This window comes from Erythrolamprus reginae, chromosome 5 (assembly GCF_031021105.1).
Source record: "Erythrolamprus reginae isolate rEryReg1 chromosome 5, rEryReg1.hap1, whole genome shotgun sequence".
Lineage (NCBI taxonomy): Eukaryota > Metazoa > Chordata > Lepidosauria > Squamata > Dipsadidae > Erythrolamprus > Erythrolamprus reginae.
Genome location: NC_091954.1, coordinates 55,777,158 through 55,800,804, shown reverse-complemented (window position 1 = coordinate 55,800,804; position 23,647 = coordinate 55,777,158). Strand labels below are relative to the sequence as shown.

Below are 23,647 nucleotides of genomic sequence, written 5' to 3'. Positions count from 1 at the left end.
TGACAGGCCCAAAGTCACACAAAGTCAGCTATTGTGTGAGTATTAATTAAATACAGTTATTTGACATGCTTTCCAAAATGTAATGCAGAAGTTGCAAAAACCATTAATTGCTATTTTTTATCATTGGGAAAGCAGATATAATAACAAAAAATAATAATTCTTCCATTCAGTTAGCAAAAATAAACATTTCTCTTAAGAATGCTTAATATACTATTCTTAAATACCAACGTTATGCATGCAATTAAAATATTTTGTTTGTTATTAATAAGAGACCTAAATTCATGTCTTTCTGAGAAAGGCAATTAAAAGAATATTTTTTCTTCTCAGATTTATTTGAGTACAGTCAAATATACCATATATTATCTCAATTTTTAGTATTTTATTTGGTTTCTTATCATGTAATTTGAAATCTTAAATGCTTCCCTTCCCTTATCTGTTTGAGGCTGGCTGACTGGCAACAAAACAAATATATATATTCAAACTTACCAGAACTGATAAAGAAAGGAAGACTAGTATAGCTCTAATTCAAGCTATTTAGCTCTCATCAGCTAGCCATACCCTCCCCTCGGGATTTGAACCCGAGCATCCTGCTTATAAGGCAGTAACTTTAACCTCTAAACTACAGTTCTCCTCCTGTATCAGCTTGTACATATATGTAACAAAAATATACGTAACAAAAATATGTTACACGTACAAAATATAGTTTGTCGGCTATGAAAAAACTTAATTAACTGCCTTGGAAATGGCCCTGGGTTGGGCCCAGAGGCAAAAGGAAGCATTAAGCTCCTCCCATATTTGTGTATACCAGGGTGATTCGACAACAAAACATATAACACTTCCCTGGTACAAAGATGAAAGATGAGATCCTGCAGCCTAGAGGTTAATTCTCTGCCTTACAAGGCAGAAGCTGCAAAATCAAATCCCAGTGAGAGTATGGTTAGCTGATGAGGCCACAACAAGGCTGAAATAGATCTATACTAGTCTCCCTTCATTTTCAAATTCAGCAAAAATATGTTACACATACAGAGTATAGTTTGTTGAGTATGAACAAAATTAATTAACTGCCTTGGAAAGGCAAAAGGAAGCATTACGCTCCTCCCATATTTGGGTGATTCGACAGAAATTAAATATGTATATGGGCTACTGCCCGGACCGGGGGGGGGGGAATGCAGTGGGGTAGCGAAAATGGAGCTCCATCCCAGAATACCCAATTTGCACTGAAAGATGTTGAAAGAAAATGCAGGGTGTCCTGCATAAGCCACGCCCATAGTATGGTAGTAAAAATTTTGGTAGCCCTTCACTGTGCATATGTATATAATTTCCAGTGAAACTCAGCTATCTTAATGTGTGTTCATGGTGTTTCATTCTAATGCAATTTCTGTATAAATAGGATTAGAATTGTGTGTATTTGTGAACAGTTGTGTATCCCTGAAGTCACTTTGATCAATGAGGCTAGAACCAAACATGCTAACCCTTTTATATCTCAAATGCTTCTGTCATGATACATTTAATTATAAATGTCTCTCCTTAGATATAATTTATGTGCTTTCACTGTTTACTACAAGCAAGGACAAATTAAAACTGTTAAGTATTGCATGCATTCTCCTTTGAAATAGTTACTTGATAATGAAAGAATATATATTTCATTTAAAAATATATTTTTAGGAGTTTTGAAAAACTAAGCAAAATGACTTTTTAGGCCAGAAGTTTGTTTAATGTTTATCCATTACTGAGAAGACTAAAGAAGATAAGAAAGCTTATTTGTAACATGATTCTTTTTCTTTCTATAGTGTATTGAAAAGACCTGCCAGTTTGACAAATAACACGGGCAAAAAAGGCGTTATATCTACAGGCTGCAAGGATTCCTTATCTTAAACTTAGCTTTTAATAATGATTTTTGTTCACAACTAAGGCCCATTTTCCCCAGGGAAAAGAACAAAGACCCTGATTTGCTCTACCCTTGACCAAATTACAATAAATGGCATACATGTCTTTTAGCTGTAGGCATCTATTCTTGTACATTTAGTTGTTCAAATGCTTCTAATAAGCAGTCTGAGAAAAGTGAATTATAAGGAATGGAACTGAATTTACCAAATAATTGAGAAGCTGCTAAGATATTTATTCCTTATACTGTATTGTTACCCATGAAAAACATATATCTGAAATAGAATCACTCCATAATTATTCAGACTTCTTTATTTTCCAGTCCATAATATCATTTTATCTTGTAAATCAAATATGAGAAATGCCAGATTCATTTTACCAACCATATTAGTAACTTATCACTTGCAGTGATTCACTTAATAGCTGTGGTAAAAAAAGGTCGCAAAATTGGGCAAAAAATTCTTAACTGTTGTGTTTAGCATTGGAAATTTTGGAATCACTTGTCATAAGTTAGGACTACTTGTATTACTTAATGTTGTAGGCTACAATGACAGAATCTTGAAATACTGTGCTATAAGGACAGAGTTCTTAAAGAACTCAGATATGTGCTGCCTCCCTGACTGATTTTTTTAACCAATCCCTTTTAACAGGATGATTGGAGAATGGCCAGAAGGGCAGTAGAGAAGAAGCTAGTAACTACAGGCCAGTTAGCTTGACATCAGTTATAGTTAAAATGATGGAGACTCTACTCAAAAAGAGGATAAATCAGCACCTAAAAAACAATAACTTATTGGACCCAAATCAGTATGGCTTTACTGAGGGCAAATCATGTCATACTAATCTCATTGATTTCTTTGACTATGTCACAAAGGTGATGGCTGAAGGTGGTGCTGTGGATATTGCCTATCTGGATTTCAGCAAAGTCTTTGATATGGTTCCACATAAAGAGCTGATAGATAAATTAGTGAAGATTGGACTTAATACCTGGATAGTTCAGTGGATTTGCAGTTGGCTGAAGCATAGATATCAGAGGGTTATTGTTAATGGCGAGTATTCTAAGCAGAGCCTGGTTACAAGCGGTGTACCACAAGGGTCTGTTCTGGGTCCTATTCTTTTTAATATCTTTGTGAGTGACATACGGGAAGGTTTGGTAGGGAAGGTTTGCCTATTTGCCGATGACTCTAAAGTGTGCAAATAGGGTTGATATTCCTGGAAGCATCTGTAATATGGCAAATGATTTAGCTTTACTAGATAAGTGTTCAAAGCAATGGAAACTGCAGTTTAATGTTTCCAAATGTAAAATAATGTACTTGGGGAAAATGAATCATTAATCTAAGTATTGTATTGGCAGTTCTGTGCTAGCAAAAACTTCAGAAGAGAAGGATTTAGGGGTAGTGATTTCTGACAGTCTCAAATGGGTGAACAATGCAGTCAGGCAGTAGGGAAAGCAAGTAGAATGCTTGGCTGCATAGCTAGAGGTATAACAAGCAGGATGAGGGAGATTGTGATCCCACTATATAGAGCGCTGGTGAGACCACATTTGGAATACTGTGTTCAGTTCTGGAGACCTCATCTACAAAAGGATATTGATAAAATTGAAAGGGTCCAAAGACGGGCTACAAAAATGGTGGAAGGTCTGAAGCATAAAACTTATCAGGAAAGACTTCATGAACTCAATCTGTATAGTCTGGAGGACAGAAGGGAAAAGGGGGGACATGATCGAAACATTTAAATATGTTAAAGGGTTAAATAAGGTTCATGAGGGAAGTGTTTTCAATAGGAAAGTGAACACAATAACAAGGGGGCACAGTGAGGTTAGTTGGGGGAAAGATTAGAAGTATGTGAGAAAATATTTTACTGAAAGAGAAGTAGATGCTTGGAACAAACTTCCAGCAGACGTGGTCGGTAAATCCACAGTAACTGAATTTAGACATGCCTGCGATAAACATATATCCATCCTAAAATAAAATACAAGAAATAGTATAGTATAGGGGCAGACTAGATGGACCATCAGGTCTTTTTCTGCCATCAATCTTCTATGTTTCTAGGACTGATATTTCATTCTTGGAGATCCTTAGAACACACCAATCATTCTTTCAAGTGATTTTCACAGCTTTATTTGGGATTTCTCATTTACTTAGAATGATGGAAGATATGAAAGTGCAATTCCAATTACTGCTAATAGAATCATTAGAAGATGTTAGATATATATTAATGGTTCTGGGAAAGTTTAAACTGAATGGTGTCAAAATCATTCTAAATACTAATAATACCAGAAAGATTCAGCTACTTATTTTTTATATTGGAAATATGACTGAAAACTGGTCACAGTGATATTCTGATCCATGATATATTATAGACAAATGATAGAGCAAAGGATAAATTATACATTTGATAGGGCAAAGGATAAATGTATTGCAGCTTGCAAACTGTATGTCTGCAGAACTGGAGTATCAATACAGTATCAGCATGCATAAAGTTTCATATAGAAATTTTTCCAAAGAAAACAGTTCTATTTTCACATTCCTCAAATGAAAAAAGTAAATAGATTAAAACTGAATAGGCATACCTTAAGAGACAAATAACTGCAATGTTTTTTATATATATCCCAGGAGTGGGATATATATAAAATTTGTATCACATCAAAAGTAGATGCTACATTATTAATGTGCTCTTAGTGTGTTGCAGTATTACAAATGTAGTGATAAACCATGTAGTCCATACTGACATGGCATAATGAGAAATTGGTTTCAGATCAGTTTACTATGGAGTTTTATAGAGTTCAGTAGAATATGGAGTATTTTTTATGAATGGCATTTTAAACGTGAACATCAGGTAATACTTTCTAGAAATATATATTTATACATTGATATTGATTCAAGAAAAATACGCTTAGAAAATGACAGCAGTATAATTGCATAAACTGTAAAACATATTAAACACAACATGATTGCCAACAAATTACATAGAAATTGCCAGGAATACTATTGTGTAATATTACCATCACTATGATAATCAGTGAAGCGTTGGAAGTGATGTATTGAAGCCGTAAGGGTCTGGATGTGGTTAATAGGTTAAAACTTAACCTGGACAAGACCGAGTGGCTGTGGGTCCTTCCTCCTAAAGACAACTCCATCTATCCGTCTTTGGTCCTGGGAGGAGAAGAAATTCCTCCAATAGGACTTGCAACTTGGATGTTCTAGATCCACAGCTGAGGCTAGAACAACATCTCCCGGCTGTGGCTAGGAAGCTTTTGCACAAGTTCATCTTGTTTACCAGTTGCGGCCCTACCTTAACAAGGAAGTGCTCCACACAGTCACTCACACCCTCATCACATCTTGTCTTGAGTATTGCAATGCGCTCTACATGGGGCTACCCTTGAAGAGTGTTGGAGACTTCAGCTGGTGCAAAATGCAGCAGCGTGTGCAATTACGGGTGTACCTAGGTACGCCCGTATTACTCCATCTGGAAACGTGCTGCATTGGTTGCCAGTCGGTCTCTGAACACAATTCAAGGTTTTGGTTATTACCTTTAAAGCCTAAGTGGACCGCCTCTTTCCTCATACCTCACTGCGGCCAGTAAGGGCCCACAGAGTCGGCCTTCTCCAGGTCCTGTTGGACCTTGGGGAAGAGCCTTCTCTGTGGCGGCTCCAACCCTATGGAATCAACTGCCCACAGAGATTTGCATTATCTCCGCCTTACCGATTTTCCGGAAAGCTGTTAAAATCTGGCTTTTCCAAGAGGCCTGGAATTAAGATTGATTATTACTAAGTATGTTTTTTTAATTATATATGTGATTTTAGTGATGTTTTTACTGTTTTTTACTTGTATTTATAACGGTAGTTAGCTGCTCTGAGTCCGTTTCATAGTGAGCGGCAAATAAATGCAAGCAATAAATGAATGAATGAATGAATGAATCCTAAGAAAAATGTCTTAAATAAACTGGAAGATCCAGTGTCCCTAGAACAAAAAACAAAAGTCATCTACAACATACACTGTAAGGTAACCACTCCTTTAAAGAATAGATAGGCAGAAGATTTGACAGAGCAGATCCATGAAGGCCAGCTCGTAGTTGGGAAAACACCATGAAAACTCCTTAATTTATCAACACATGTTCAGACTCAATCATAATTTCAACTGGAAATCTATGAGCATTGTAGCTAATGCAAAAATATTATTGTAGACCAAGCTAACCCAAAAAATATTCATGGAGGCTTGGAATTCAGACAAATCTGCCATCAATAGACGCATGGAGATAAACCACATTTACAGACCATTCAAAATACATAATAAAACTAAAGAAACAAACAAAGCAACAAAAACCCCATACCCCCCTCCTAAACCCAGAGAAGTAGACAAACAAATAAAAAACAATGCCATAATCAATACCTTGGCAACATTGACAGGGTAAATTAAAGTTACTGTATACAAACATGGAACAAACCAGGGGTGGGTTCCTGCCCAGTCGGACTGATTCGTCTAAACTGGTAGCGACCCGCTGGTGACATAACAATGACATCATGGAACCGGTTTGATTGGTGCTAGTCCATGGGCACTACCATCTTTTTTTAAAAAAAATAATCTTATGAGCATGCACATGAGTTTCTGGCAATGTGCATGTGTTTGCCATCTTGTTTTTGGCTTTTTAATTTTTTTCCGGATTTTTCAGCACTGTGCATGCACATGCCCATGCTGCCTGGTAGGAAGTGAATCAGCAGCGAGGTAAGTTAGAACCCACCCCTGGAGCAAACCCCATCCTAGCACTGACAATGTTACCTAGTTGGGTAATTAAATATTTGCAAACAACCAAGCTCAGAGAACTCCCAAGGACTTCATTCATACATGGCAGATCATATGTCTGCTGTAAGATGATTATATTGATCTACCTTAGAGGATAGACTAGATTACAAAGAGTTTAATACAGTAAGTTAAATATGTAATATTTAAAATAATTAAAGAAATGTATACAATTCTTATATATTGAGATAAACAGCATTTTCTTAAAGTTTATGAACGGGAAATCATAATTACATTTTTACATTATTTCTAATAATCAGAAAATTCTTTGAACTTAATTTCATTGCGATGTGAGAGATTTGGATTGTTTTGTAATTATCACACTTCCTGCTAATATTGAAGTCTAGTAACAGCAAATTACATTCTCTTCTCTTATTAGCTTGTGATGAATGGAAAATTCTTCAAAAACCAAGTCTTCATAGGGATGTGAACAGATTTGGTCATTCTGCAATTGTCAGCAATGGGTAAGCAATGTATTTCTCAACATTGGATAAAAGAAAACACACATGTCAATTGTTTAAAGATGCAGAATTCATAAATAATATGAATTATTGTCTGGTATTGTCATGTAAACCAATACTGAGTTTCCATTTAAATCAAAACTTGTAAAAAGGAATACTTTCAGTATTAGTAATTAACTTATTTAAATTTAAATACTACTTCATTTGATTAAGTGTTTGTTACAAATAAAATACAGTGGTACCTCAAGATACGAACCCCTCGTCTTCCGAACAACTGGAGATACGAACCCGGGGTTCAGAAAAAATTTGCCTCGTCTTCCGAACAACTGGAGATACGAACCCGGGGTTCAGAAAAAATTTGCCTCTTCTTACGAACTTTTTTCGTGTTACGAACGCCAAACCCGAACTTCCGGGTTCGGCGTTCGGGAGGCTGCTGGGAAGCCCCCCGGCTGTTTTAAAAGGTGACAGCCGGGCGGCGGGGCTTCCCAGCAGCCTCCGAACGCCAAACCCGGAAGTTCGAAAAAAGTTCGTAAGAAGAGGCAAATTTTTTCTGAACCGTTCGGAGGCTGCTGGGAAGCCACACAGCTGTTTTAAAAGGTGACAGCCAGGCGGCGGGGCTTCCCACCAGCCTCCGAACGCCGAACGCGGAAATTTCGGGTTTGGCGTTCGGCTTCGGGAGACGGCTGGGAAGCCGCCCGGCTGTTTTAAAAGGTCACAGTCGGGCTGGGGGGCTTCCCAGCAACCTCCCGAACCCCGAACCTGGAAATTCGGCAAAAGTTCGGGGTTCGGGAGGTTGCTGGGAAGCCCCCCAGCCCGGCTATGACCTTTTAAAACAGCTGGGCGGCTTCCCAGCAGCTTCCCGAAGCTGAACGCCAAACCCAAACTTCCGTGTTCGGCGTTCGGAGGCTGCTGGGAAGCCGCCCGGCTGTTTTAAAAGGTGACAGCTGGGCTGGGGGGGCTTCCCAGCAACCTCCCGAACCCCGAACCCGAAAGTTTGGCAAAGGTTCGGGGTTCGGGAGGCTGCTGGGAAGCCCCCCAGCCCGGCTGTCACCTTTTAAAACAGCCGGGCGGCTTCCCAGCAGCCTCCCGAAGCTGAACGCCAAACCCGAACTTCCGCGTTCAGCGTTCGTAGGCTGCTGGGAAGCCCCGCCGCCCGGCTGTCACCTTTTAAAACAGCCTGGGGGCTTCTCGGCAGCCTCCCGAACGCCGAACCCCGAAGTTCGGGTTTGGCGTTTGGCGTTCGGGAGGTCGCTGAGAAGCCCCCAGGCTGTTTTAAAAGGTGACAGCCGGGCGGCAGCGTTTTTTTTGCGGGGTTTTTTTTGGTTGCACGGATTAATTGACTTTACATTGTTTCCTATGGGTTCGTCTTACGAACCTTTCGTCTTACGAACCTTTCGTCTTACGAACCTCCCCCTGGAACCAATTAGGTTCGTAAGACGAGGTATGACTGTATAATGATTGAAAAGCCCTGTAAAAAGAAATGTATAAATAAGACTGAAATTAAACTTGAATATTAAAATCCTAGTACAGGTAGTTCTCGATTTTTGATAACTAGAACAGATACTTTAGTCACTGAATGAAGTAGATATTAAGTGAGATGGCCACATGATCACTTTACTAATTTTTTTAAAATCCAGCTCTCCCAATTGCAGTCATTTAACAGACAGAACAGAAGAACTGTGTGCTAAGGAGGGTAGGTAGTTCCCCTGCATGCACAGAACCAAACCTCTGCACTGGGCTGGAGAAGCAAAGATTGGAGCTTATTTTTTGCAACCCAACAAAGGATTTCTCCCTACCTGAACCCATGCGTAGAAGGGAAGGACTGTCCTTCAGCAAGCGGCAACAGCTTTCAGCCTCCCCTGCCAGCTTCTCCATTTTCTATCTGGGAAAGCTGGCAGGAAAATTGCAAAGGATGATCACATAATTGTGGGATTCTTGGCAACCAATCATGAATGGGAATAGGTGGTCAAGAACCCAGATCACTATCACATAACCATGGGAGAGAGTATATGACATTTATGATGTCCAGAAGTTCTTTGCAGATCATAAGAGCATCCTTTCTGAGCCATCTTAATTTCGAATGGTCTTTATATGACTGATTGTAAGTTGAGGATTACTTGTACTGCATAAATTGTAGGCAAAAATTGTATCCTATCCCAAGAACAATTCTGTTTTGTACCAAGATAATTGACTAAAAAAATTAACATTCCTGGATCTTAGACCCATTCACTTTTTGAAAATGGGTCACAACAAACTACTTTACTTACAAGTTAGCATTTCAGACTGGTGAACTTTTGGAGACGTTGGTACTGAAGATGCCAAGAGATGATTAACACCAGTGCTTTGAATTGCACTCTGAAACCTGTAAAGCTGCCAAATTCTGAAACAATTACAGTTTCTGAGTGGAATCTTAAAAGGCATCTTCAGGTAGAGTTTATTGCAGTGCTTCAGGTGAGCATTGATAAAGGCATGAGTCCCCTGTGTGACTTTGATCCATTAATTTTCTGTTGCCTGATCTGAAGACAAGTTAGAAGGAGTGTTAATCATAGCTTGTCTGCTTTTTTATTTCCACATATAATCTTTCTCTGATCAATTTAATATTTTAATATTTTAATATTGGAATTACTCTATTCTGTATATCATATTGAATTGATTTTATATTGATGAAGAAGTTGGTTTGAACCATTGTTTTGACTTAAATTTTCAGATGCTATATATATATAATCAACAGTTAGTTGTACAGTACTATTGTTCAATTGTGCTTTATATATCTTGTAATATGTAAAAATTGTGAGTATGGTAACAAATTAGTATATGAATCTATGTTCTTATATTTAAATAGTCATCTTGTGAAATTTTAAATTAAAATGATTTTAAATTGACATACTAAATAACAAGTTGCCTTAAGGGGAAAAAATACAATTCTGGATAAAATGATGCTCAAGATAATTTTGTTTTATATATTATAGAATAACCTAGTGAAGGATATAGACCTGAATGAATTTATTTTCATTAGAATCTACAAAACTACCTAAATGATGTCATTCTTAATTCTGTTAGACTCTGCCACTCATATAGTTAGTTATACAGTGATCCCCCGGTTATTGCGTCCCCGACCATTGCAAACAGGGTAATTTGCGATTTTTCAACCCGGAAGTCAAAACACCATCTGCGCATGCGTGCCCTTTTTTCTATGGGCACGCATGCGTAGATGGCGCCCGGCAGATCAGCTGCTGGGCGGCTTCCCTGGGTCTTCCCCCTCTTGCTGGCGGGAGGGCGAGCAGCGGGCATCAGCAAGGAGTTTCCCCACCGCCCACGCAAACTCCTCGCTGCCGCCCGCCCTTCGCCCGCCCACGCCATTCATTCTCACCGCTTTCGAGCTGAGTCCTGAAGCGAATTCGCTTCAGGACTCAGCTGGAAAGCGGCGAGAGCGAGCGCCAGCGAACGGCTTGTCCACCGCCTGCCTGCCCGCTAGCGAGGAGCCGAAGATTGGGGGCGGCGCGGCTGTTTTAAAACGGTGGCGGCAGACAAGCCGTTCGCTGGCGCTCGCTCTCGCCGCTTTCGAGCTGAGTCCTGAAGCGAATTCGCTTTAGGACTCAGCTCGAAAGCGGCGAGAGCGAGCGCCAGCGAACGGCTTGTCCGCCGCCTGCCTGCCCGCTAGCGAGGAGCCGAAGATTGGGGGCGGCGCGGCTGTTTTAAAATGTCGCCGCCGGCATGGGGGGCTTGCCAGCACCCCCCGGACCCCCAACCGGGTTTGGGGGGCTGCTAGGAAGCCCCCCATGCCGGCGGCGATGTTTTAAAACAGCGGCGCGGCTTTCCAATGAGTCCCGAAGACAAATGCGGAAGTTTGACGTTTGTCTTCGGGACTCATTGGAAAGCCGCGCTGCTGTTTTAAAACGTCGCCGCCGGCATGGGGGGCTTGCCAGCACCCCCCGGACCCTCAACCCGGGTTTGGGGGGCTGCTAGGAAGCCCCCCATGCCGGCGGCGACGTTTTAAAACAGCCGCGCCGCCCCCAATCTTCGGCTCCTCGCTAGCGCTGCGGGAGTAAAAACACCATCTGCGCATGCGCAGATGGTGTTTTTACTTCCGCAGCGCTACTTCGTGAAAACCCGCTCGTTGCGGGGGGTCCTGGAACGGAACCCTCGCAACGAGCGGGGGATCACTGTATTATATTTTCTATTTTTTGAATTTAGTCAAAACTGAACTTGTTCGGGAGCATCATTATTTGGATTTTTTTTTTGTTAGCATTCTACACTGGGGTAATCAAAGTTAGAATACCAGAGTATATGCGGCAGTGGTGGTTGTTCAGTGAGTAACACAGACCAATATAATAAAGGTATAAATATTATTTACAGTGTATACAATAGACTATCCAGCATATAAATATTAATGTATACAATAGATTAACCATCATATACAATCAGCTACATATATATCCAACCATTAATATTACACACAGTTCCATACAGTATTATAATATGATACATAGATCACTATTAAGCACACAGCAAGTACATAGAGCATTTAGCACACAGCAATACCATTTAGCACACAGCAAGTACATAGACCATTTAGCATACAGTAAGTACATAGACCAATATTTAGCACACAGCAGTATAGTATATTATTAGCACACAGCAATATTTGTACACAGCAGAATATATTCTATTATTAACACAGAGTGTATTAAGCACACAGTTATATCTTAGCACACATCATTTAGCACACGGCAATATATTCTGTTATTAGCACACAGCATTATTAATCACACAGTAATATCTTAGCACATAGAGTATTTAGCACACAGCAAAAGTTAGCACACAGCTATATAGCAAGCATAATCAAGACTAAATGCAATAGCCAACAATCAACAATACATTACAATCCAGTACAATGCAACAGAGAGCAACACATCTATCTCCCTTTTATGAATAATTTTAGCCTAGCTCTTCAAGTAACATTATTGCTGCCTAGCCCTTAAAGTAATAGTATACTATTTCCTCCAAACATACATTGCTGGTTAGTTCATATATCGACAAACCCAACCAGTGCAGTATGTAGTACTGACATTTTTTCACCTGTTCATGATCTCTGTAATGTAAGACTGTTCCTGGAGAAACAGAGTTACCTTATTAATCATATTTTCCCCCATTTTTAACTGCAAGGTTTAAATTTTAAGGATGTGTAAAGCTGAGTGTAGTCTTTTCCTCTATTTACTTATTTCCCCTCTGAAAAATAGAAGAATTTATTTGGCAACTAGTTGCTCAGTTTCATAAAATGGTCTTAATGGATTTAAGAGGCTACAAAAATGAACTTCCTAGCTATATTAATTGTAAAAATATACAGGTGCAACCAAATACACCTTAAAAGGGAATGTAGACAAAAGTTTCATGGATTTGATATCTATTCTTGTGGAAAAGCAATATTATTTGATTTGATTTGATAGGTCCATGTATATATTTGGAGGCTTTTCAAGCATTTTGTTGAATGACATCCTGGTATACAAACCTCCCAATTGTGAAGCATTCAGAGATGAAGAGCTTTGTAAAACTGCTGGGCCAGGATTAAGATGTTTGTGGAACAAAAATCACTGTGTGTCATGGGAACTTGGACATGATACTAATATCCTTAAGCCAAAATGTTCCAGGAAAACAGGTAAGTAAATTTCCTGTAACATTGAAAATACACATTAAACTAAATGCATGAATGAAATGACTGCATTGCTTGGCCAATTTTGTCATGAGAATGCATTTGGATTTAAAAACAGTGTCTATACAGATATAAGCTACCTAAACCAAGGTAACAATTTGAGCAAGTGTTATATACAACCAGAAACAATTTCACGAGTAGCCCAATGTGGTGTCTTTATTGTTGATCACATATTTACAAGAATCTTTCCTGTCTAATTGCATTCGCTTGAAAACTGACAGATAAAGGCTTCAAGATTATGACTTTTGCTTCTTCTCATGGAGCAGCTCCAAACTAGACCTCCTCTTTATCCCACCCTCCATTGTAGTCCTTCTATTCTGACTCCAATAGAAAAGAGAAGTAGGAAATTTGTTATTAAGCATGTTATATGATGCTGTAGGTTTTGGAAACCTTAAAAGAAAAAGTAATGATGACCATTATTTAGAACTGATTGCAGAATCTAAGTATAAAGAATATATATAGTTCATCCCTTTTGACAATTGATACATATACATATGGTAATTTACATTGCTTTTGTTTTTATTTAAAAAGCTATTCAGTGGTGCAACTTTAAATTATTAAAATATGCCAATTATTAATCTGTGTTCTGAAAATAACAGATAATAAAGCGGTGAAAAGATGAGAGAAACTAAGATGTTGAGATGACATATTGCAAGTGCTTTATCAGGGTAGGAGAATATAGACTGTTTAGAAAAAAATATCTCTTTAATTTTAGACGATTTACAAATTAAAGAAAAAAGTACTGAGTTGAATTGAATGCTAGACTAAAAGGGGAAATGATGTGAATAATCTTTGAAAAGTAGGCCAGCAGAGAAGGAATTTAAAAAAACCACGTTAAAAGGCCAATATAGCTTTTGTGATAAGAGGTTAAAAAGGATGTGTAAATAAATCAAGATATATTAAATGAATTTTAAATACAGTAATCGTAGAATGTAAGGAATTGAACTGAATTTACAGATGAACTGCTACAATCTCATGCCTGGTGCAGGACTAGAACAAATAGTAGTAGGATTAGGGCTACTACCAGGACTACTACTGCCCGGATGGGGGGGGGAACGCAGTGGGGTAGCGAAAATGGAGCTCCACCCCATAGCACCCAATTTGCACTGAAAGATGTTGAAAAAAATGCAGGGCGTCCTGCATAAGCCACACCCACAGCGTGGCAGTAAATATTTTGGTAGCCCTTCACTGACTACTACCATGTTTTACTAACCAGTCTTTGCTTAAACAAGTCCCATATGAGACAATCCACCAACTTCTGTGGTCTATTCCTTGTTGAATAGATCACACTTTTAGGAAATGTTTCATAAAACAATCTGCATCTATTTCCTTTAACTGAAAAAATATTGTTTCTTGTCCTGGTTCTAAAATCTGTGAACAGTTCTGTCTTGTTTTTTACAAAACAGCCCTTCAGATTTTGGAAGACTACTATCCCATTTCCCATTTTTTTCAAGCTAAACATACCCAACGCCTTCAACCATTTTTTAAAAAAAATTCAGGACTACATACCCTCTTGATAGCTTTCTGCTTCAGTGTCTTACTGAATGCAGGAATGCAGAGACATGAACAGAATATAATATTAGATGTATATGATCTGATGAACACAGAATAAAGAAGTGTGACTTCTTTTAGTCTTGATACTATAATTCTGTTGATGCAGCCTGAGATAGCACTCTTTTTTTGCAATTTCATGCACCTCATCTTTAACCATAATTCCACCAAGACACCCAGATCCATTTTCCGTGGACCACCCACAGCATGGTCCTTCCATTCTGTACCCATCTTAGATTTCCCCCCCTATCCAAATATAATACTTTTCATTTGTTCCTGTTGAAATTCATTTCACCAGTTTATGGCTTGTTATTGTTCTCCTGAATCATGCTACTAGCATCTAAGCAGTGTACTATTTTTTCTATGTTTGTGAAGACTAAATTTCCCATCTTCTTTACGTCAACTCTTTTGCTTATATCTATTTTGAACTGAATAAAGGCAGAGTTATTTTGGGTTTCTTTTACCTTTCCTAGAACTGAGTTATCATTTCCCATCCTTAATGGCTTTCCCATGCCTTCATCAAAGCTATTTCCCTATTCCAGTACAACAGATTATCAACACCATAAAAAAAACATGAATGTAGAAAGAAACACTTCTGAAACAGATGCTAATTAAGAAAATATATGAGAACTTTTCTAAGAGATAAGGATATTACTAGGCTATATATTGTTAAGCTTGATAAGGAGCAAAAATCGCATGATCTCAGCTCTGCTTGTAGCATGCTCTTGAGTGCTTTTGGATCAAAGGTAAAGATTTCCTCTGCTTCTGGGGAAAGTTACAATTCTCAAAAGCTCTCTCAGTGCTTTGAATACAATTCATTTCTGATGTCAAGATGTAATGAGTTGGCCTTCCTGACCAAGGTTTGCAGCGTGAAAGATATTCAAAGATGTGCTCGGTGAATGAATTATCAATTGTGGAATTGTGGCACAAGGAACTATTTCCAGGCTTCCTTTTATCAAATACAGTAAAATAAGTTCAGATTAAGATAACTTTTCTTCATAATACTTTTTATCATTTTTAAGGTTCTATTTTGCTGGGTCCTTTGTACCATCCTTTCTCAGTAGCAATGATATTTATTAGTGGACTTAAAGAATCCTTTTCTCCATCACATCCTGAATTTATGCCACAGAAAGGCAGCAGTTTCTTGATATTCTGGATAACAGTTTACTGCTTTGGTCCTCTCAGTAGGAAGACTCGTCTTACTACCACCTGTCATTTCTTTCCCTTTAGATTAGAGACAGGAATCTATTCCTTTGCAGATCCCAGCAGACTTCTTTATGTCATTAATGAGGCTTGTGAAAGCTCTTTTTCATCCAAGGGTCCAGAATCTTTACTCGCAATGAAACCGTGGAATCTATTCTGAAAGTTCAGATAGTAAAACAAATTCTTATCTGTGTGGAGGACAGAAGGGAAAGGGGGGACATGATCGAAACATTTGAATATGTTAAAGGGTTAAGGTTCAGGAGGGAAGTGTTTTTCATAGGAAAGTGAACACAAGAACAAGGGGGCACAATTTGAGGTTAGTTGGGGAAAGATCAGAAGCAATGTGAGAAAATATTATTTTACTGAAAGAGTAGTAGATGCTTGGAACAAATTTCCAGCAGACATGATTGGTAAATCCACAGTTACTGAATTTAAACATGCCTGGGATAAACATATATCCATCCTAAGATAAAATACAGGAAATACTATAAGGGCAGACTAGATGGACAATGAGGTCTTTTTCTGCCGTCAGTAATCTATGTTTCTATGTTTCTTGATGAGCTTAGACAGGTAACTTTTTCTATCTTTCCAATTTCTCTATTTCACTTTCTTCCATTTTCTAAGATACTTCTGGCACAAATTCCTCCACAAAGCATTTTCTGTGCCTATTTAAGAAAATCCCATCTTCCCTGTAACTGTAGAGTAGATAGCTTTGCTGCTATATTTGTACAATGTGCAGCATTACTATTATGATCAGGAAACAAAAACAACTTCCTCTGTTTCTATCTTCTCTGATAAATAACAAGTGTCTCTCTTTTTTCCTAAAACTTCTTAGTTCCCATTGTTGCTTTTTCAGTGAGTTGTGTCTTTCTTATTCTGTGGTGATGCAGTGGCTAGGATTCAGTATTTCAAGCTAACTCTGCCCACAGCCAGGAGTTCAATCCTGACCAGTTCAAGGTTAACTAAGATTCCATCCTTCCGAGATTGGTAAAATGAGGAGCCAGACTATTGTGGGCAATATGGTGACCCTAATCTCAGAGATTATGTAAAGCACTATGGTGCTCTATATAAATCTAAGTGCTACTGATATTATATATTTCCTGAAGCTGCCTCAACTAGATCAATTGTAAGTAATGCTTCAGCCACATATAATAGACAAGTGACATCATTTGCAATTAACAGTATGGAAATCATCATCAGCTGTTAAGACTCAAGTCATAGTAGTAAATGAGATACATGACTAATACAGGAGATAAAAGCAGTTGATTTTAAAATATATTTAGATTAATGAAGATGCAGCAACTTTTTTTATTTCACGACTTGCGATATCATTTTTTTTGGTACACAATTGAAATGATTGCTTCCATTTCTGCATGAACAGTGCTGGAGATAAATTGTCATGTTTTGATGAATGCTTTAAGTCTCATTTTAACATTTACTTTATAGTGAGGATTATTTTGATAAGTTAAAGAGATATATTTTGAAGTATTTGTAGTCATCGCAACTTGTACTATCATGATTGAATCTTGACGGTGTGGTTAGGATGTGTGAAGACTTTTAAAGATTAAATTACTAGAACAGGCTGCAAAGTTAAAGGAGTTAATAGGTGTTTTCTTATGATATAGATTTGTTTTTTCTTGCTAAATGGGGACAAAATTACATTCCATCTGAAGAAACCTGCACTTGACACGGATATTTTTCAGTTATCGAATAGAGTCAAATTCTTTGTTTCTGAGAGAGGAGATTGGGAAAAAGTGGAGTCTATTCAAATTATATTAATCTTCTGGGCATTTTTACAGAAGTATTTGGTCAGGATGTTAATTGAAACACTCTGATAGGTTTGGTAGATAATTTACAAATGGATGTCAGGAATATGGTCCTTTTGGGCTTCTTGGCAGCTTTCGTTATCATAAAGTTTGTTAATAAATCATTACTATTACCCTTCCTAGTAGTCTGGTAATATTGTGCTTTCAATGTGCTCTATTTTAATGGTCAGTCCTACTAAGACACATCCAAAAGATGTTAGTGAAAGAGTGATATTCAACATATAGGTCATGGTTTTATATGACTGTCCATAGATTTCCATCTTCTCCTGCATAAAAAAATAGGATTTACTATTTACAAGAATCAGGTTTGTTCAAATGAAAACTAAAGTCTTTCAAACGGCTTCGCCAAAATGTTTAAAGATTCTTATCACAGTCCCAGTGGTAGATAAGCATGATAATAATTACCCAGCTGGAAATAATATTCAGAAATGGAGACGCACAAGAGAGTGAGCTTGAATTCTGGAGATCTTCAAAAAGCTAAGAACCCAAGCTGAAATAACATGAACTAACTGCTACAATGAAACACCTTGTTCTCCACTTGCACTGCTTCGGAGAGTCCAACATGGGTTAATCTTCAGCCAAGCTGGAAGGGACTGAGTTAAAAATTAGCATAATTTACTGGTCCAACCCCCATGCTGCCCTTCCCGGGTCAGTCTAAAAAACTCAGTCATAGTGTAGGGACACATGAGTTTTTCCTCCTAGGACTCTTAGAGTCTAGGGGTAGTTTTACTTGGTTTTTACTTTATTTGGTTTTAATTGATTTAAATGATTTTAATTGTGTACTTAGCTGTTTTAATTATACAATGTGCTTAATGTATTTTTCTCCTTTCTGTTTCCTTTTCAGAATCATGGAGCAGCTCACCTTGAGGTGATAGGGCCCCTGCTCTGTGGAGCATTGCCCTAGATTGTCTTTCCCAGGTTGGAGCCTCTTCCCTGCGTGGGTACAGCTCCCAAAACTGGTGTTACCGGAGATGGAGGTCCCTGGCCTGCGCGGCCATACCATCCTTGGAGCGGTTTCCTTGGTCTCAGCAAGGAGATTCGAATCTCCCGCCGAAAACCGCCATCAGTAGAGGTCCCCGGCCTGCGTGGCCATACCTCAGGGCAAGGCGTTTTTATATCAAGTTGGGCCAGGGCGAGCAGGAATTTGAAATTCCCACCCAGAAACGCCGCCCGGGATCGGAATGAATCCGAGGATTCCCTTTTGCCGCCTGAGACGGCTACGGGACGAAACGGCCATTAGAAAATGGCGCGGCACACAGGGGGCCGCCATTTTGGAACAGCCGATTTCCGGCTTGAGGCCTAGAGAGGCAGGAAAGAGACCGGATTTCCTGTTTATACAGGAAAAGGACAGCGGTGGCCATTTTTTGCTCGGTAATACTTGTATAACAACAGAAAAAGTTCTTTGCTTTACCCTTGCGCTGCGGAGGCTTCGAATTAATTCCCCAATGGCTGATCTTCCACAGCAGGGGACAACAGAGCCCTCATCAGCAAAAGCCAAGGAGAAGACACACTCCTCAAAGGCAAAGTCAAAAACCTCTCAATCAGCATCTGGACTAAGAGAGGCCGAGCGTCGAATTAAGGCATTGGAGGAGCAGCTTGAGGCTCAGAAGCAATGCAACACTGCAGTCTCTTCAGTGCCAGGTCAGAGCGGGGGCTTAATAACCGGGACCCCCCCAAGGCTCCCAGAGGGAAGTGGCTTGGCTACAGACAGGGACTGGTCTCCAGATAGGTTCGGGGGCCCATCTCAGGTGGCTGAACCCATAAGGCCTGAAGTTGCCAGACCACCCTCTGTTTCCCCTGCATGGCACATGGCACCTCAACCATTGCCTTCTGCCACATTCACCCCAACAGCTGCGGGGCTCAGATCATCTCCAGATACCTGGCAACGCCTACCTCCAGCCCTGCAGGATATGATCGCTTCAGCATATTCGCATGGCATAGCAGCAGGGGTGCAACAATACACGAGTGCACCACCTCCCTCTCCGCAACCTCCTCCTCCTTCTCTGCAGAGGAATATTTGGGCAGCACCAGCCCCCCCGTCACCTGCGCATGATTCATTTCTTGAAGACCCTGCGTTCAGAGGACACGGATCAGAGCCAGATGATGGTCTGTCTGAGGATGAGGGGGCACCCCCAGAACCACCAGTGTATACAGGCCTTTTTAGGCCCGCTATTTTTCGTGTACTGCTCAATAAGGCAAAGTTGACTGTGGCTTTGGGCACCCCTGAAAAGTCCACAGATCCAGCCTCAGCCCCTCCTCCGGCTTCGAGAGTGCTCACAGAGATCCAAAGGGATGCTGACCTGATACCAGCCCCTAAAATTTTTCTGGACAACGTGCAGAGGCCTTGGCAATACCCAGCAGCTGCTCTGGGTCCAACAGCTTCTGAGCGTAAGTTTTACGCATTTGAGCCGGAATTGGAAAAGTTACTTGAATTTCCATCAGTTGATGCTCCAATTGCAGCTCTAGTATCTAATGCATTAGTCCCTTCCGACGTGGCAGACGGCCTAAAACCGGAAGACCGGAGGGCTGAGGGAATAAATAAAAAAGCTCACCAGATGTCGGCATGGGCCCTCAAAGCAGCTTCGGCGGCCTCATTTTTTAACAGAGCTTCGGTCCTTTGGCTCCAGGAAATGCTTTCGAAGCTGGGACCTGAAGAGGGTCGATTAAGACAGGACCTTAATAAGTTGCTGGCTGCTGCGGAATTTTCAGCGGATGCCACTCTGTCCGCATCTCGTTTCTCCTCACGAGCTCTAGCAGCAAACCAATCATCCCGACGACTACTCTGGCTCCGGACTTGGCAGGCTGACGCCAAATCCAAAGGTCGTTTAGCCTCAGCCCCATTTGATGGGTCAAAGTTATTTGGAGAATCTCTTGACAAGGTCCTGGTGGAGGACAAGGACAAGAAGAAAGTCATGCCTAGATCTTACAGAAGGCAAGAAAGGCGCACTGCCCCGTATTTTAGGCGCCAGCCCTTTCGAGCTGAATCTTCCTCCACTGCACCCCAGGCTGGAAGATCATATTCACAGGGGTCCTACTCCCAACTGTCCTACAGAGGGGACAGGGGTAATTTTGGAGATCGGAACAGGCAGTTCCAGCAATCAAGGAGGTCCTATCGTGGTTCCAACAGAGGAGGCTTTAGAAGGAACAAATGACTTTACCACCATAGTTCCCATAGGGGGGCGGCTGCAGCACTTCACCGCCTCCTGGGCATCTATGTCCACCGACACTTGGGCCATAAACACTATAACTCAGGGACTCACTCTGGAGTTTGCCCTGAACCCTCCAAGCTGATTTCTGGAGTGTCCGGTACTTTCCAACAATCACAAGCGCAACCTCCTCTACCAAGAAATACATCACCTATTTCAAATCAAGGCCATCGAGAAGGTTCCACCACACCAGGAAAAGCAGGGGTACTATTCCATAGTGTTTATAGTACCCAAGGCTTCAGGGGGTTGCCGCCTCATCCTCAACCTGAAGCAGTTGAACCTGTATATAAAATACCGCAGGTTCAAGATGCACTCTCTAAGGACTATACTAGCTGCTATACGTCAAGGGGACTGGCTGACGTCAATAGACCTCAAAGAGGCATACCTCCATGTCCCAGTGCATCCAGATTCCAGGAAATACCTCCGGTTTTGTTTCGAAAACCACCATTTTCAGTACAAGGCCATGCCCTTTGGCCTATCATCAGCTCCCAGGACTTTTACAAAGTTATTGGACATTCTCACCGCAGAGCTAAGGACACGTCCTCTACGACTGATGGCGTATCTGGACGATATCATCATTCTGTCCAGCAGCCGCAGTCGGGCTCAACGCGACCTATCAGAGACTATAGCGACCTTGGCGGAGGCGGGGTTCTCTATCAATTACCTGAAGAGTCATCTCATACCAACCAGGTATCTACCGCACCTAGGTACCAACATAGACACCATGGAGGGCAAGGTCTTCCTATCGTCAGACCGCCAGGTCAAGGTCAGGGCGTTGATCACAGAATTACAACGCAGCCGTGCAGTAACACTGGCTTTTCTGTCCCAACTGTTGGGAGTTCTCATATCCTGCATAGACATTGTTCCCTGGGCCAGGCTACATGCCAGACCACTCCAGTGGTTCCTCATCCCGTTTCAACAGAACCGGACCAGCCACTCTTCCAGATTGGTGTCAATTCCACCAGAGGTACGCAGATCGCTCCCATGGTGGAGGTCGTCAGCGTTGCAGCAGGGGTCACCGTTCCTACTACAACAGGAGGTGACGATAACTACAGACGCGAGTCTCTCAGGTTGGGGAGCTCATTCCGAGGTAGGAATGGCCCAAGGATTATGGAGCCCAGAGGACCTCACATGTCCCAACATCAATTACTTGGAACTCAGAGCGGTCCACCTGGCCCTACGACACTTTACAGATCTGGTGAGAGGCCAAAATGTACTGATCCTTACAGACAATGTGGCGACCAGGGCACACATCAACCATCAGGGCGGCACGAAATCAGGCCGCCTGATGAGAGAATCTCAATCCCTGTTCAGGTGGGCAGAGCAACATCTCGCATCTCTACGAGCAGAGCACATATCCGGCACCTCCAACATACAGGCGGATTGGCTCAGTCGGACCACTATCGACCCGACAGAGTGGAGCCTGAGCTCAGATCTCTTTCGGGACATTGTGCGCAGATTTGGGACTCCGGAGGTGGACCTATTCGCCACCTGCCACAACACTCACTTACCAAGGTTCTTCTCAAGGTTCCCATCACCAGGAGCGGAACAGATCAATGCTCTAACCTGCCCGTGGCCAAGGGGTCTGCTGTATGCATTTCCCCCCATCTGCCTAATACCGAGGGTAGTACACAAACTATTACAGGAGCAAGCAGAAGTTCTCCTGGTGGCTCCTCACTGGCCCAGACGCCCTTGGTTTGCGGACCTCGTGGACCTTTCAACTTCTCCCCCTTGGCGCATTCCACATCACAAGGTGGTCCTGATGCAGGGGTCGATTTGCCACCCAGACCCCCAGTGGTGGAGTCTTGCCGTGTGGCACTTGAGGGGGAGAGGTTAAGGAAGGAACGGATACCAGATAAGGTGATATCCACCATGCAGGCAGCACGCCGTCCTTCCACAACACGAATTTACCAAGCTACCTGGAAGGCTTACTGCTCCTTCTGCAGGGCTCGTGATCAAGACCCTCAGTCACCATCAGTGATTCAGATTCTGGAGTTTTTACAAGCAGGTCTGGATAAAGGATTGGCTCCGAATACACTTCGCAGACAAACGGCAGCTATTGCCACAATACTCAAGATGGACTTTGCTACTCCAATCTCCCAGCACCCATGGATCCGGGATTTCATTAGGGGAGCAGCGAACATCAGACCTCCTACTGTACACCGTTTCCCCACATGGGACTTGCCACTGGTGTTACAGGCCCTCACGGAACCTCCCTTTGAACCCTTGAGGGAGATACCGCTGCGTCTGTTATCACTAAAGACGGCTTTCCTCACAGCAATCACATCGGCAAGGAGAGTCTCCGAGCTCTCAGCATTATCTGTACGAGCGGACTTATGCATCTTCCACACCAACAGAGTGGTACTCCGACCAGACCCTGCTTTCTTACCTAAGGTGAACACAGTTTTTCACAGATCTCAAGACATTGTGCTACCAGACTTTTGTGCCCAAGGGTCTCACCCACTGGAACTAAGATGGCATAAGTTGGATGTTAGACGGGCCATCAAACTTTATATTAGACGGACTAATACCTTTAGAAAAACGGAGGCCCTATTTGTCTCCTACTTTCCAGCATCTATGGGGAGTAAGGTCTCGCCCAAGACAATTAGTTGCTGGATTCGTTCCTGTATTATCACGGCATACAAATCACGGTCTGCACCAATACCAAGAGGCATCACGGCACACTCAACAAGGAGCGCAGCCACTTCAGCGGCATGGACGACGCAGGCCCCGATTGACGATATTTGCCGGGCGGCAACGTGGGCCACGCCTAATACATTCATTAAACATTACAGATTGGACACTTTCGCTTCTGCTGAAGCAGCCTTTGGACGCAGAGTACTGCAGAGAGTTTGCACCGATACTGCGCCCCTGGTCCAGCCTTTCCCCCCCTAATATGTTGAGCTTGGGTATATCCCATGTTGGACTCTCCGAAGCAGTGCAAGTGGAGAAGAACCGTTGCACTTACCTGAACGGTCTTCTCGCTGCACTGCGAGGAGAGTCCAAACCC

The 23,647-nt window shown here is 41.5% G+C and overlaps 1 protein-coding gene across 3 annotated transcripts in view; it reads left to right on the top strand.

The window, feature by feature from the left end:
- Positions 1-23,647, top strand: part of ATRNL1 (attractin like 1) — a 578,768-nt gene that overhangs the window by 87,150 nt on the left and 467,971 nt on the right. For 2 of the 3 annotated variants that reach the window (XM_070752642.1, XM_070752643.1), the window contains exons 11-12: positions 7,060-7,144; positions 12,589-12,797. In XM_070752642.1, the coding sequence (XP_070608743.1) occupies positions 7,060-7,144; positions 12,589-12,797 (294 nt within the window). Of the gene's footprint in view, positions 1-1,790; positions 1,820-7,059; positions 7,145-12,588; positions 12,798-23,647 lie in introns of those variants that run through there. The other variant, XM_070752645.1, reaches the window with a different exon arrangement.